At 41.1% G+C, this 13,669-nt stretch overlaps 1 protein-coding gene across 3 annotated transcripts in view; it reads left to right on the top strand.

Annotated features, from left to right (window-relative positions):
* The window catches only part of Chd7 (chromodomain helicase DNA binding protein 7), a 183,542-nt gene that overhangs the window by 127,385 nt on the left and 42,488 nt on the right, over nucleotides 1-13,669 (top strand). For all 3 annotated transcript variants that reach the window (XM_040741469.1, XM_040741470.1, XM_040741468.1), the window contains exons 7-10: nucleotides 743-798; nucleotides 8,929-9,043; nucleotides 12,027-12,110; nucleotides 13,451-13,588. In XM_040741469.1, the coding sequence (XP_040597403.1) occupies nucleotides 743-798; nucleotides 8,929-9,043; nucleotides 12,027-12,110; nucleotides 13,451-13,588 (393 nt within the window). The remainder of the gene's footprint in view (nucleotides 1-742; nucleotides 799-8,928; nucleotides 9,044-12,026; nucleotides 12,111-13,450; nucleotides 13,589-13,669) is intronic.

The following is a 13,669-nucleotide window of genomic DNA, read 5'->3' as shown; positions in this document are numbered from 1 at the left end:
ATGGGAAAGAGAGAGATACCTAAGCCATAACATTGATGTTCTTTGGTACCCTCTGTAGGCAGTCTGACCATGGCAATTCTTGACTTGGTGGACGTGCATCGCAATTTTAACCCACCTAAATGTGGGATTGGAAGTGTTAATTTTATTTGGCTGCTGTGTGTGTGAGACATCTTGTCTGAGAAATTTTAATTGTTCCACTGAGTAAAACTCAAACTATGAATAGTGATGCACTGAATTACACCGTAAGAACAAGGTTTACTTTTATATGGTTTCTTGTTTAGAGTTATTAACTATATGGAGAAGTAAATGTCTTTTAAATATTTTAAAACATTACAAAACCCACAATGTAAAGTTGCCATGAGGCAGCCAAAAATAATACATATGGCATTCAGGAGAGCAGTTGCTAATTGGCTGCTGCCTGAGAAAATGGTACACTTGGCGTCTACTTAACACTGTGGGTTTGGCAGACAGCCAGGTTTGGGGTCAGGTTGTTGTGAATGAAGCTGCATGTGGTTAGGGAGGAGTTAAAATGATTCATGCCGTGGAATCACGAGCATATTGAGAAGAGCAGTGTGCATGTGCCTGAGTGTGTCAGTCCCCGTGCCATGGACTGCCAAGGCTCACCCTGTGCTCACCTTTCCAGGCCATCTCAGGCGGGTGTCATGTCCCCACGTGGGCGTGTGGGGCTTTGGAAATATTGCAGTATACAATCTAAGTGTTCCTCAATTTTCTTTTGTTGCAGAAAGAATCTGGAGAGGAGGTAGAAGTTGAGGAATTTTATGTGAAATACAAAAACTTGTAAGTAAATTGTGACTTGTTTTTCAATGGGTGGGGTATACTTGAACTATAGAACTTTTTAGGAATTGTGAACACATGGAAACTGCGATAAAGTTTCTTTGGTGCCTCGGAAGGCTGTTTCCTACTAACTTTGTTGTTTTTGGTACTTTGTAGATGTTGTTCTGGAAAATATTTACTGTGTAGAAGTTGACAAACTTTCTTACATAACCAAGAAGGTCTTTGTAGACAGAATAATGTGATACTAGTGAAATAAAGAAAGTGAAAGTTACTGCTCTCTAAGACTGGCTCTTGGTCCCCTCCCTGCATCTGTGAGATGAAAACTCTAAAGTACCACAGAGTCCCACAGACCAGGGAACCACCCAAGCTGTAATACACTGAGCTCTGGCTTTATGTGAGTTATTTCCATATTTATTTAGTAGGTTTAAAATTTTTTTAATCTGAATGGAAAAACACAGTTTCCCTGAGCTATGTTGTAGGATCTGTGTGCCAACATGCTTTCGGGTTGGTCGTTAACCCTCCTGAAGATGTCTGAGCCCTTCCGACCCAGACAAGCCGCTGAGGACAAAGATCCCCATTGATCACACATGTGTTCTCTCTGCTTTGTCTTTCTGAAGACAGACCCTAAAGCCTGTGGGAATCAGTTCTGGGTTTTTAAAGAGAGGATTTTCAGAGTTGCTAGGAAGTCATCCCTAGAAAAATGAGACCACTGGGTCCCATGCTTTCCTGTTTTTTCCCCTTGTTAGCTGGCATTGTGTAAATGCAAGGTCACTCTTCTGAAAAGGTTGTAAGCAAAACATTTTCTTAAGTAAAAAGATGAAGGTGTCTCTCTGTTTTATCATGAGAGTCAGTGAAATGGGGTCTGGTAGTATAAATGCTCAGTAAATGTTAGCTGTCATCATCTTGTGTCCTCATGTTGAGTTTCTGTATATGCAAACTGTTCATATGCCGTGATTTCCTGTGGGTGAATCCTTAAGGAGAGAAACAGTAGCCTAAGAGGAGGTAACTTAGATAAGCTGGAGGGGGAATTCCCTTGGATGCATCGGATCAAACAGAGGACTGAGGTTAAGTGTTGATTGACAGGTAATTGCATTGGAGACAGAGTGGCAGTGGGACCCAAGTGTTGCCATCCATTCCCCTGTGGGAAACTCCAGAGAAGAGCGCAGGCCCTATACTAGGCACTACTGCAAAGAGGGAGAGGAGTTGTCAGACACTAAACACAGTCCTAAAGCCAGTTTTCTGTCGGATACTTTGGAGATGTCAGGGAAGTTAAACTTTCTATAGACATTTTTGTTAACTTGTTTTGATGCAAATTCAAGTTTGTAGAAAAATTGCTGGAACATTAGGAAGGATTTTTTATTGTGATGAGTATATCTGAAATGCTTTGAGATTATCAAATATGGCGATGTTTGCTAAGTCAACCCTCCATCCCTCCCAGGTGGGATGTTTGGGATTTTCACTTAAGAATGGCTTTTATTCTCTGCCCTGGTTAATTTACAGCCATGAGAACCTACGGGTTTATTTGAAGAGATTCAAATTCTTCACCCCAGTAGTAGTGTTTTGCTCTCATCACTCTGGATGTAGCTAGTGCGAGTCTCTTCAAGTTGGCCCTGCTTTTACCTTACCTATTTCTGAGCACTGACACCAGGGTGTGTTCCCAGCAGTTGCAGTTATGGAATCAGGTTTTTTTGTTTTTCTTTTCTTGTTTCTTCTTGAGAGTGTTGGTGTTTTCATTAGATGAGCGAGTGGTAAGAGCCAAGTATAGGCTGTGAGGATGCCCCTTGCCGCTGAGAAGTCGCTGTCTGGAGATGTTGCTGTGAGTGGGTACACACCTGCAAATGCATGCACATGTGATCTGCAGGTACATGGACCTGTTTATTGTTCCTATGCATTTGCTTCTACCCATGTGCCCATCTGCCTACCTAACAACAAAAACAGTGCCTTCAGTTGATAATCCCAGCACCATGCCCTGCTCCACAGGGCAGCCTCTGCCCTTCCTCCTGTCAGGGTTAGCAATTCCTCTCTTCAACCCTAAGAAGTTTGGCCCTTACTGTCTTTACACTTTTTTCCTTAAAACATCCAGGAAAAAAATTAAAAATTACTAGCTGAGAATTGTGTGAACCAGAAGCCTAGCTTTGTTTCTTCATTTAGACTATTTTGTACTTAGCTTGATAGGGGTTGTAAATAACTTTACTCAAAATTCCCTTAAGCTCGTAGGTCCCCATCATTATATTATCCACTTCACAGACCAATGGATTCATCAGCTTCACTTTGTGTCTAACTTTCTGAGTTGATTGCAGTATAAATTTTAAAGTTTGGGGGCTGAAAAGATGGTTCGGCACTTGTGTGCAAACCTGACAACCTGAGTTTGAGCCCCATGTCCCACAAAGTTGGCAGGGAAAAATCAACACCAGAGAGCGTTCTCTGACCTCCATGTGTACGTCACTTGACCCCTCCCTCCAGTAAATGTAAACATTCTGTAGTTAGACATGTCAGTCCTTCATTGGGTCTGACTTCAAGTCATACTAGAAAGCCCCTCCCTCTTTCTGTGTGCAAGTACAGCTAGCCCACACTTTCTTCTACTGTGTGCATTCTTTTTCTGCTGAAAGGCATGATATGTTTGGTGTTCATTCTTCTCAACAGTAGGGACCCATTCTGAGAAGCACCTCATAATTTAATTCTTGCATTGTGTGGATACATAGCATGTCCTCAGTCAGATCTAGATGGTATATGTCAGTCAGTCAGTATGATGCTTGTGATGAATCAAAAGGCATGGTAAAGATGACCTGTCTAAGGTTGCTGCTGCTGTAGCATGGCTCGTTTACTCTTAATAATAATAAAGAGTGTATACTAAATGCATAGCCAGGATCATGGTTGTTGTCAACATTATTATCACTCATTTAGTTGTATGTGCTGTAGTTTTATGCAGTCGGCAGTAAAGTAAGTTTCCAGTTGTCACCACAAACACATGGGTAACTTATAGTCCTGTGGGATTACAGTATGTACATCACCAGGCAGTAGGAATTTTCCAGATCCTGTATAAAATTATGGGACCATCTGCCTTGCAGGTGAGCATGAATAAAATCTTGGATGCTCATGAACTGGATGATTCTAGCACCATAGTCAAGAAGTCTGTCTTTTCCATGTTGACTGAAGATGCAACCATTGTGTGCTAACGTGTTTACTCATATTTTGTATATGTGCACTCTGTTCTATTTTCACTCCTGTATGTGTGTATACATGTGTTTGCATGTAGGCACATGTATGTGTGTGGGTGTACATGTGTATATGTCTGCATATGGATGGGGAAGCACTGGGGTCTTCTTCAGTCTCAACTGAACGCAGAACTCACCAATATGCTTTTCTGGCTACCCCTATCAGACAAGGTATTAGTTTATGAGCTCTGGAGTTACAAACAGGCCCCGTGCCCATCTGGCATTTATGTGGGTTTTAGAAGTCCAAACTTCTAATGTCTTAGTTAGGGTTTCTGTTGCTGTGATAAAGACACAGAAACTCAAGCAGAACAGGGAGCAGAGCAGAAGCCATAGAGGGGCTGTTTACCTGCTCGATCCTCATTGCTTACTCAGCCTGCTTTCTTATGCTATCGGGGACTACCAGCCCACAGTGGGCTGGGCCCTCCCACATCAGTCATTAATCAAGAAAACCACTACAGACTTGCTTACAGGCAAGGCATTCTGATGGAGGCATTTTCTCAAATGAGGTTCCTTGTCCCAGATAACTCTAACTTCTATCAAGCTCACTGCCACTACCACCACCCAAAAAAAAAAAAACCCACACAATAGACACCCTTCTTAACTTGATGTACAAACACATGTTCATTCAAGATAGCCTATTAGTATTGCTGTTGTAATATAAAACATCCCAACTTACAAAGTCTCATAGTTTATAACAATTCAAGCTTTAAAAGTTCAGTCTCTTTAGAATATCCAGAGTCTCTTTCAAGGCTAAAAGCCCCAACTATGGACTCCTACAAAATAATAATAATAATAAATAAACAATAACTTACATACTTCTTGTTTCAAAAAGGAAGAGCCAGGACACAGTTAGAATCAGATCAAAGCAAAACCAAAGCCCACCAGTGTAATAAGCACAGTGTCAGACATCTGGGATTAACTCTCTGGCAGAGGCTCTCAACCTTCCTAACTCTGCGACCACTTAATATAGTTCCTCATGTTGCGGGTTGTGACCGCAGGTCGAGAACTGTTGCTCTATGATCTTCTGGTCTCTAGTGCCTAGGCAGCTTTATTTCTGGCTGTACCACCTACAGTAAACACAGCTTGTCTCATAGAATTAGCCTGGCTCCACTCCATGCCTGCTGGTGTCCTTGGTGTCAACCCATGGTGCTGACATCTCCAAAATGCTGAGTCTATTCTACAGCTTTGCTACACTTTCTCCTAGGTGCTCTTCAGGGACTCTGACCCTGCCGCATGGGGCCAAAGTCGCAATTTTGCTCCACAAGCCCTTCAGTTCTGGGACTTTCACTGCAACTGAGGCTGCACCTTAACTAATGTCCTCTACTGACTTATCAAAGTGTCCAGCTCCAGGCATTCTCCATGAGCCCTTCATGCCTTCAGAACCAATGCCACATTGGAGACCATTACATGCTACCAAGTTTACCTGCCAACATCACATACATCCTTGGTCCCCTCTGGACCACAAGCTTCTGTGTACTGACCCCGAGGAAACACTTCCCATAAGACTTCATTTTAATGATGCTGGTCTCTTCTTTATCACAGCTGATTCTGCAGTCCCAGCTGACCAGAACCACAGATTCTTAACTTAAAATACTGAACAGTGCAGTAGGGTTTAGGGGACTCTCCAACTTCCCCCTGAAACTTCACAAGCTAAACCTCCATCATCTGCACTGGTTTCAGAATTCTTATCTTCCAAGCTCCCAAAGGACAGTCCATGGAAATGGAACTCTTGAGCACTCTCTGTGGCATTTCCATCTAAGAATGCACATATCATCACAATCCTCCTCCAAAACACATGATCAGGTCTATCACAGCAATACCCCACTCCTGGAACCAATTTTTGTCTTAGTTAGACTTTCTATTGCTATGGTAAAATCATGATCAAAAAGCAACTTAGAGAGGAAGAAGCTTATTTGACTTACATATCCCAGGTTACAGTCCTTTGAGGAAAGTCAAAGCAGTAACATGAAGGCAGGAACTGAAGCAGAGGACGTGGAAGAATGCTGCTTACTGGTTTGTTCCTCATGGCTTGCTCAGCTGCTTTCTTATAGCATCCAGAATCACCAAACCATGTGTGACATTGCCTAGAGGGCAATCTTAACTGAGATTCCCTCTTCCCAAATGACTCTAGATTATGTTAGGTTGACAAAACAAACAAATGAATAGAACAGATTGTGTGGTGAGTTAATGCGCCCATCAGAAGATCAGAAGACAGTGTAGGGCTGGGAGACTTAGCTTTAGGTCAATTTGCCTCTTCATGTCATCACCATATTATTAGGGACCGTGCAGTGTATTTTAATACCTGGTATGTTTCCTACTTGTCCCTTGTTTTTAATGTCTATGGATTTTGTTGCATGTTTAGTTCTGTATAAGCAGTCTTATGTACACTTGTCTAGTTCCACGAGAATGCTTACTTATATTCTTCTCTGCATTGTATTATACTTACAAATTTGTGATTTAGGATATTGACTTTGTACTTTATAGAATCCCGACAGTCCTTTTAGTTGGTTCATCGTTATGTTCGTGTCCCTTTAAGAGTGTGTAAGCATTCATATGCACATTTGTATATTTTGTGTTAAATTTGCTGCTAAATCCTTTGTCTTTGTTGTCATTATGAAAAAACTTTTCAGAAAGCATAATGCTTCCTCATTGGCTATTTTTGTGAATGATGTCTGCTCGTTAACTTCCCATGGCAATTCTATTACCTTCTGCATTACTGAATTGCTTCATTTTGTGTTAGTTTTCTAACTGAATCAGTAGTGTGTGTGTGTGTGTGTGTGTGTGTGTGTGTGTGTGTAAAATCATATAGTCTGCAAATAGAGATAGTTTATTTAATGACATTGGTGAGGCTCTCAGATACACTATCCATACCTTCTTTGTTCCCAATCTTTGTGGAAAAGTCTTTGTTTCTTCTCTTCTGTGATAAGACCTAGCTTTATAATTAAAGCCTATATATTTGCTTATGTTAATGAAACACCAATCAATTCCTAGTTTCTTGAGTTTTAAAACAGCCACTATAAGTGTTGGATTTTGTTAAAGCAATGTTCAGCACCAATAGGGATGACTGTGATTTTTCGTCTTAGATATATATTAATGTTGCATATTTTAAAATATATTTCTTAACACTAACCCAACCTTGTATTATGGTGTAAATCTTATTTTCTTCCTCTCTTTTCCCCATCTTGGGGTATGGGGAACTGTTGCTCTGCCTGCCTGCCTGTCTGATGACAACTTGCAGGAAAGGGTTGGTTCTTTTCTTCCACCTTGTGGGTCCCAAGGACTGAGTTTAGGTCATCATGCTTGGTGGCTGAGCCCTCACACTGGCTCACCTTCTGCTTGTGTCCAGCTTGGAGCCATCCTGGTGCTCTCATATGTGTTGGTTCCTTTCTCCAAACAAGAATTTTAGCTGCCCATGTGTCTTTTTCTGCCACTTAACTAGGAGACAGGAGCAGGCTGTTTGCTGTTTTCTCATTGCTCATTGGAGTTAGAGTATTTTTTTGCTGGAAAATGTACAAGTTGAAAGCAGAAAATATAATATTTGTTATCTTACTAATCATAATTATTAGCATTTTGATGCACACACTGTTGATCTATTTTCTCCGTGGGGTGTGTGTGTGTGTGTGTGTGTGTATAGGGTTTATATGAATTCATATCTGTGTAAGACACTTCTGTTTAAAATATTTTCTCTTTCATTCAACTTTAGTATTTAATCTACACTACATCTGAAACACATACTAGGACTTAAATATCAATATAAAACATTTTTGAAGATTCTGTAATTGCTACTTCATTTCTATGTAGCAGTATCTTGATGCTAGAAAAGTTGTAGATCCAAGTATCTCTCCCTCTTCCTCTCTCAGTGATGCTGAGGATGGAACCCAGAGCCTTGCGTATAGTGTGGTGTGTTCTGATACTGCACTACATCCCAAGCCCTTAGTTTTTCTTATGACAGGGTTTTGTTATGTCACCTAAGCTGACCTTAAGTATACTCTAGTCTCCCTTCTACCTCCCAGGGGCTGTGATTTTAGGCATAGACCACCGTGCTTAGCACCAACTCTTTAATGTCACCAACAGAAAGAAAAACAATATCTTGGGAACTCTTAGGGACAGGGTTAGGAGGATGGTACAAAAGGATTTCAAAATATCCAATAGAACAATGTGTTGATTGTACTTTTGAGTCTTGTGGAAGGAGAAATGGGGGTTCAGAATATGTTCAGTTCAGGTTAAGAAAGCCGAGACTATGCTTGTGGTGACTGAGTCTGGAAGATCTGGGAGCTGACCATTAAGAAGTAGACATTAGCTAATAAGTGTGTTTGAGTGGAAAATCCTGAGGGATGTTGTTTCAAGCTCCTGGTAACATAGGAATACAAGCTGGTAACATAGGAACGATGAGAAGCTCTGTCATATGGGCACTGGCTCCTGACAGATAATCATAAGGCCTGTGTTTAGGCCTTGGATGAATGAGGACATACTGCTCCCCTTATGCATCCCCAGAGAGACTGAGGCTTTAGATTTGAGTTCTTACTTAATAAAAACCTTCTATTTCTCAAAGACAAAAGACTCAAAACATTTCATAGGTAAGGCCATTCAGTATTGTTGATTGTTTGATACTGACATGTAATCTGTTAACTCAGGAGAACACCTTACTATGGGCTCCTTTGTTTGTTTGTTTGATTAATTGATTGATTTTAATTTTTAAAAAATTCTATGGGCAGTGGGTAAAGCGCAAGGCTTGGCTTTTAAGTACTTTTACATTATTGATTTTCTCTTATTTTTCAAACATTCGTGGCTATATTAAATGTTGCTTGGCACTGTCAGTAATCATTAAGTGGGGTTTTGTGAGCGATCTCTTTTGATAATTTAAAAAGAAGACATAAGTGCAATGATTATGTCTCAGGATACTGTTTTATTCTTTCAGCTCTTATCTTCATTGTCAGTGGGCATCTGTAGAAGATCTAGAGAAAGATAAGAGAATTCAGCAAAAGATAAAACGATTCAAGTCGAAACAGTGCCAGAACAAATTCCTTTCAGAGGTATGAACTACTTGATTAATCTTTGAAATGTTTTCTTTATTAAGATACTATAAAGTTTGAATTGTAGGTCTGTAAACTCTTAACAAAGACTGGTTTTCCTCATTTGGTGCTGTTACTTGCATATTTGTAACTGGTGTTGCTAAAATTTGTAAACAGGAAATTTCTCATTCTTTTGCTGGCTTCATCTAGAAAATACTGGTTCTTATGACATGTGGAAGTAGCAGTGATGGTGTAATTAATATTTTACAATGAACATGGAGCTGAGAACTGAACAAAGTGAGCAGACAGGAGTCTGTTGAGACAGGTCAAACACTTGAGTAGGTATGGAGGGTTGACTGGGGTAGTGTGTGGCAGATGGCTGCAGTTGAAGTTTGTGCCTCTCGCAGAGGTCACTGAACAGATGCTGTGTGCCACTGCACAGAGGGGAGACAGTGTCCCCTACCCTAGTTATCACTTACACAGAGAGAGATCTGCATTGAGGAGAGGACCGGCTCCTAACATGGTCAGGGGCGTTTTTTAAAGGAAACTTCCACAAGTTGCTTGGCTGACTTTCTGGACTCCAGATCATTGTTACCTTCACATATAAGACAAGAAGAATTTAAAAAGCAGCAACACTCTAACTTTGAAAGAGATGGCTTGATTTCTTAGCTGCTCTCCTGAAAGAGTAAACCAGGGCCAAGCATGTAAGTCAGTAGTAGGACACTTGCTTGCAAGTGTGAGACTCTGGGTTCAACCCTCCCATATTGATGGGGCAAAAAGCAAATTGTAGATAACTAAGACTTAACTGAATATAAGCTGCAACAATATCAGTATTGTAAGATTTTGGCTGCTGGACAGCTGCCTTCATGTTTGCCCCTTTGTAGAGATGAGGAGGGCAAGAAAGAAAAAGCATTAGTGTTCTGATGCCATAAAATCCTTACAAGAGCCTCAGGCTGAGTGTGCTTTCCTGGAGCCTGGCATCAGGACACCTGCAGGCAGACAGGGAGCCAGAGAGGCCTGTACTGTGTCCTCTGGGCTCACGTTCCTACTCTGCTGCCTTGGGAGCAATGAGTGCTTGATGCTGAGGATTGAGCTACTGAATGTGACCCCGTTATCTCACCTAGGAGAATATTAAGACGATTCTTTCTTTGAAAGCGTTATCTAAAGAACAAAACAAAACAAAACAAAAAGCTGTGGGTTTTTATTTCTTGTTCCCTTCTTAACGAATGGGAAGTTAATTTGAGATGCTGGGTGAGCAGCATCATGAGAGAGGGAGACCATATGTCCTGTTGACCGTTTCTGAGGCTCCGTAGAAGGGAAAGGGAAAAACACAATGGGATCTTTTCCCCCATCCTTAAGCCATGGTTCTGTTTATTAAATTCATTTGGATCCTGGTTCCTGTAGTCACACACTCTTCGGGGAATTGTGCCTGGCCCTAATGTACAGCCTATTTGTCTGAACTTGTCTATTTGAGTCACTTGTACCCAGGATGCAAAGTATTATCTTCTTGGTTAGTTCTATCCTGAATGAGAGTTAGCAGAAAGCAATACAAGTCTGTCCATTCTTTCTCTACATACATGCAGCCCCATCAGTGATCATGGCTTTGCATATCGCTCATCTCTGTTCCTATAGGATCTCTGGCTATGGCTGCTCTTGTATTCTTTACTGACGCTTAGGCTTCTCGACTCTGCTGCATCTACAGGCTATTCAGAAATCACACTGAGACCAGAAAGTCCAGCATATGCATGAGGCCCCAGAGTCCTCAACAGGAGGGTTGTAGGGGAAGGTAAATTGAGCATTGCCTCTGAGAACTCATGTTGAAAAGCAAGTGGTCTTACAGAGACCAGAAGCTTTGGCAAAGCGAAACGCATCAGTGTATTGACACTTTAAATAAGTGACCACTATAGTGTATTCTGTTTCCCCACTGCTCACCTCTGTTAGGAAGCCCACAGCAGCAGATGCACATCTTTGTCTCACAATTCACAATCGAAGCACCCAATCTGGACATTTTAAGTGGGTTCAAATACCCCAGAGTGTGTCTTCCTTGAACCCAGTATGTGACTGACAGCTAGTTCACTTTTTGAAGGGATCGAGAAATAGGCCTAGGTGACTTGCAAGCTGCCTTTTGCATGTTAGATTAAAAAATGTTAGCAAGCTAATTCACAGTAACACATAATGGTGTGGCTTTTGTTTCTGACTCAGATCAAAAATCACAGGTGGGGGCTTCTTAAACTGTGACATGGCTTGTGACTTCATGGTAGCCACAGTCTGTTCCTTCATATGATGATGACCTCTTTGAACCATAATCTACTGATGTATTCTTGCTAAGCAAGCCGTGTTACTTTGCTTTTGTAAATACCCTTAGAATATTAGTTAAATAACTTTACTTAGGCTTTATTTCTTTGGATTCGCTTACCCAAACACTCACTGTTCAGTACAAATAAAGCACTGGAAGGTTTAAGAGTAGTCGGAAGACTGTTATTCTAAGTGCAGTCCTGATAGCGGCTGGGAGGGCTTTCCACACTAACCACACTCACAGTAAAATGGGGAACCTGCTGCTTTCAGGGTTGGTAGCTTATGCGGGACCTTCTGTCCATGGTGACTTACTGCGTCAGAAGATTCAGTGGTTCTGAGATGCACCTGCACATGCTGTGTATGGCTCTGACTCTTCACTGCAGACTGTACTTTCAAGAATGCTAAATGCCTTGCATGCCATAAGCCTTTTGGATTGTTCATTAGTGAATTGTAATTTCACACTTCATTTGAAATATTCTTAAACATTCCCTCATAGTAAAAGGTTTCACACAGTAATTAAAATACCCAGTTAACAAAGTCTGAGAAGTTTGATTTCCTCACGGGGAGTGGTTTTGTTAAATTGTAGCATTTCAATTAATATAATAGAATATGTCAAATACAAAGTTTGTGTTACCTAGTGAGAAGAGAAGTAGTGTTTTTTCTGAAGAGATGAATAAATATTTTAACCTCTTTTCCTCCTTTGGAACAGATTGAGGATGATCTTTTTAACCCAGATTATGTGGAAGTTGACCGGATAATGGACTTTGCACGTAGCACAGATGACCGGGGCGAGGTAACAGATCATCTGTGTTACACAGGGTGGTTCTGGCAGCTCACACGTGTTGACAGAAGGGACAAAATGAAGGCCTGGCCCCAGTCAGAACCTCCATCACCATGCAAGCACATAACTGAAACTCAGTGATTTATTAGTTGTGTGACTTAATAGCATTAAATATTTTTTGTTTAGTATGAATAGTTTCACTTTTAATGTTTTCAGTTTGAACTGTGTTAAAATTTTCACAATTCTATGCAGATCAATAAAGACCTCAACACATTTTGTATATATGTATCTGAAGCACAGGGTTTCCTTGTGCGATTGACAGCACACTTGAAGCAGAATGGCTTTAATGGCGGTTGGCATTGGACATTCATTCTTAGTGAAGCTGATGAACTTTATTTAGTGAGGTACCTAGAGGTGCCCCAGACCTGGCTAGCTTGTGTTGTTCTATAAACCTCTGAGACTAAAGGGATCAATAGGGAAGTGAGGATGAGAGGAAGTCTGGTATTTATCTCAGTCACGTGTACCTCTCTGCCATGAGTTCCAGCACTCCTGGTCCCTCCAAGGTCCTGAGCTTCCTATGTACGTGCTGAGCTCCATAGAGCTTCCAAGGAACGCTCCCTTCCCTCCAAAGTTTGTAAAGCAAAGCTTGCCGTGTTTCAAAGACCGTATCTACGGCGGCGCCATCCTTACCTTTGTTGCCTTACTTAGTTGTACTTGAAAAAACTGTCTCACAGCAAATTTGCATTGTCAGTAAATAATTCTGACCAGTCAGTGTACCTTGGTCTTGAACTGAAGATCAAGACTCAAGTGTTTCTAAAGGGGACAAAGAGGAGAGAATTCCCAGTGGCACTGATCACCCAAAATATTTTGCCCTCATTCTTCTAGAACTCAAGTTCATTATCTTAATTTCCTTAATTTCCTTCCCCCTGAAGGAAAAAGTAGATTTGTCTAATACATTTGTCTGTTTTTCACTCTTCAGGCAACTATTCAGTTATATAAAAATGGCGCTAAGATGGTTTACTATATAAATCCACATAGTATGTTTGATGAATGATTGACAGATAAAAATGAGCCTTTAATTTGGCTTCCTGTTGTTCATTAACTGCTCCCTGATATTTTGGTCGTGAACCAATGATGCAGATAAAAAGTTAATTTTTTTTGTTAGTACCTGATAGGACAGTTTTCAATGTACACTGCAGACAACTCTCAGTGGATACAGTTTTCATATGTGGGCAGTTCAGTCTTACTGATGCTGGGGTTATACTGATAAACAAAGCAGAGCACAGGTTTCTCCTTGATATATAATATTCCCGTCAAATGACTTCAGTTCTGTTTCTTTGAACCCGGCCCAGCCTGTGACTCACTATCTGGTGAAGTGGTGCTCACTCCCTTATGAAGACAGCACATGGGAGCTGAGGCAGGACATAGATCAAGCGAAGATCGAAGAGTTTGAAAAGCTCATGTCCAGGGAGCCGGAAACAGAGCGTGTGGTGAGGACTGGCCTATGGTGAAGGGTTTAATTTGGAAATAGCATCCTGGAGAAACCACTAATGGGATTTACTGTATTTGGA

This window comes from Mesocricetus auratus, unplaced genomic scaffold (assembly GCF_017639785.1).
Source record: "Mesocricetus auratus isolate SY011 unplaced genomic scaffold, BCM_Maur_2.0 Super-Scaffold_6730, whole genome shotgun sequence".
Taxonomy (NCBI): Eukaryota; Metazoa; Chordata; class Mammalia; order Rodentia; family Cricetidae; genus Mesocricetus; species Mesocricetus auratus.
This window is presented reverse-complemented; position numbering and strand designations above follow the sequence as displayed.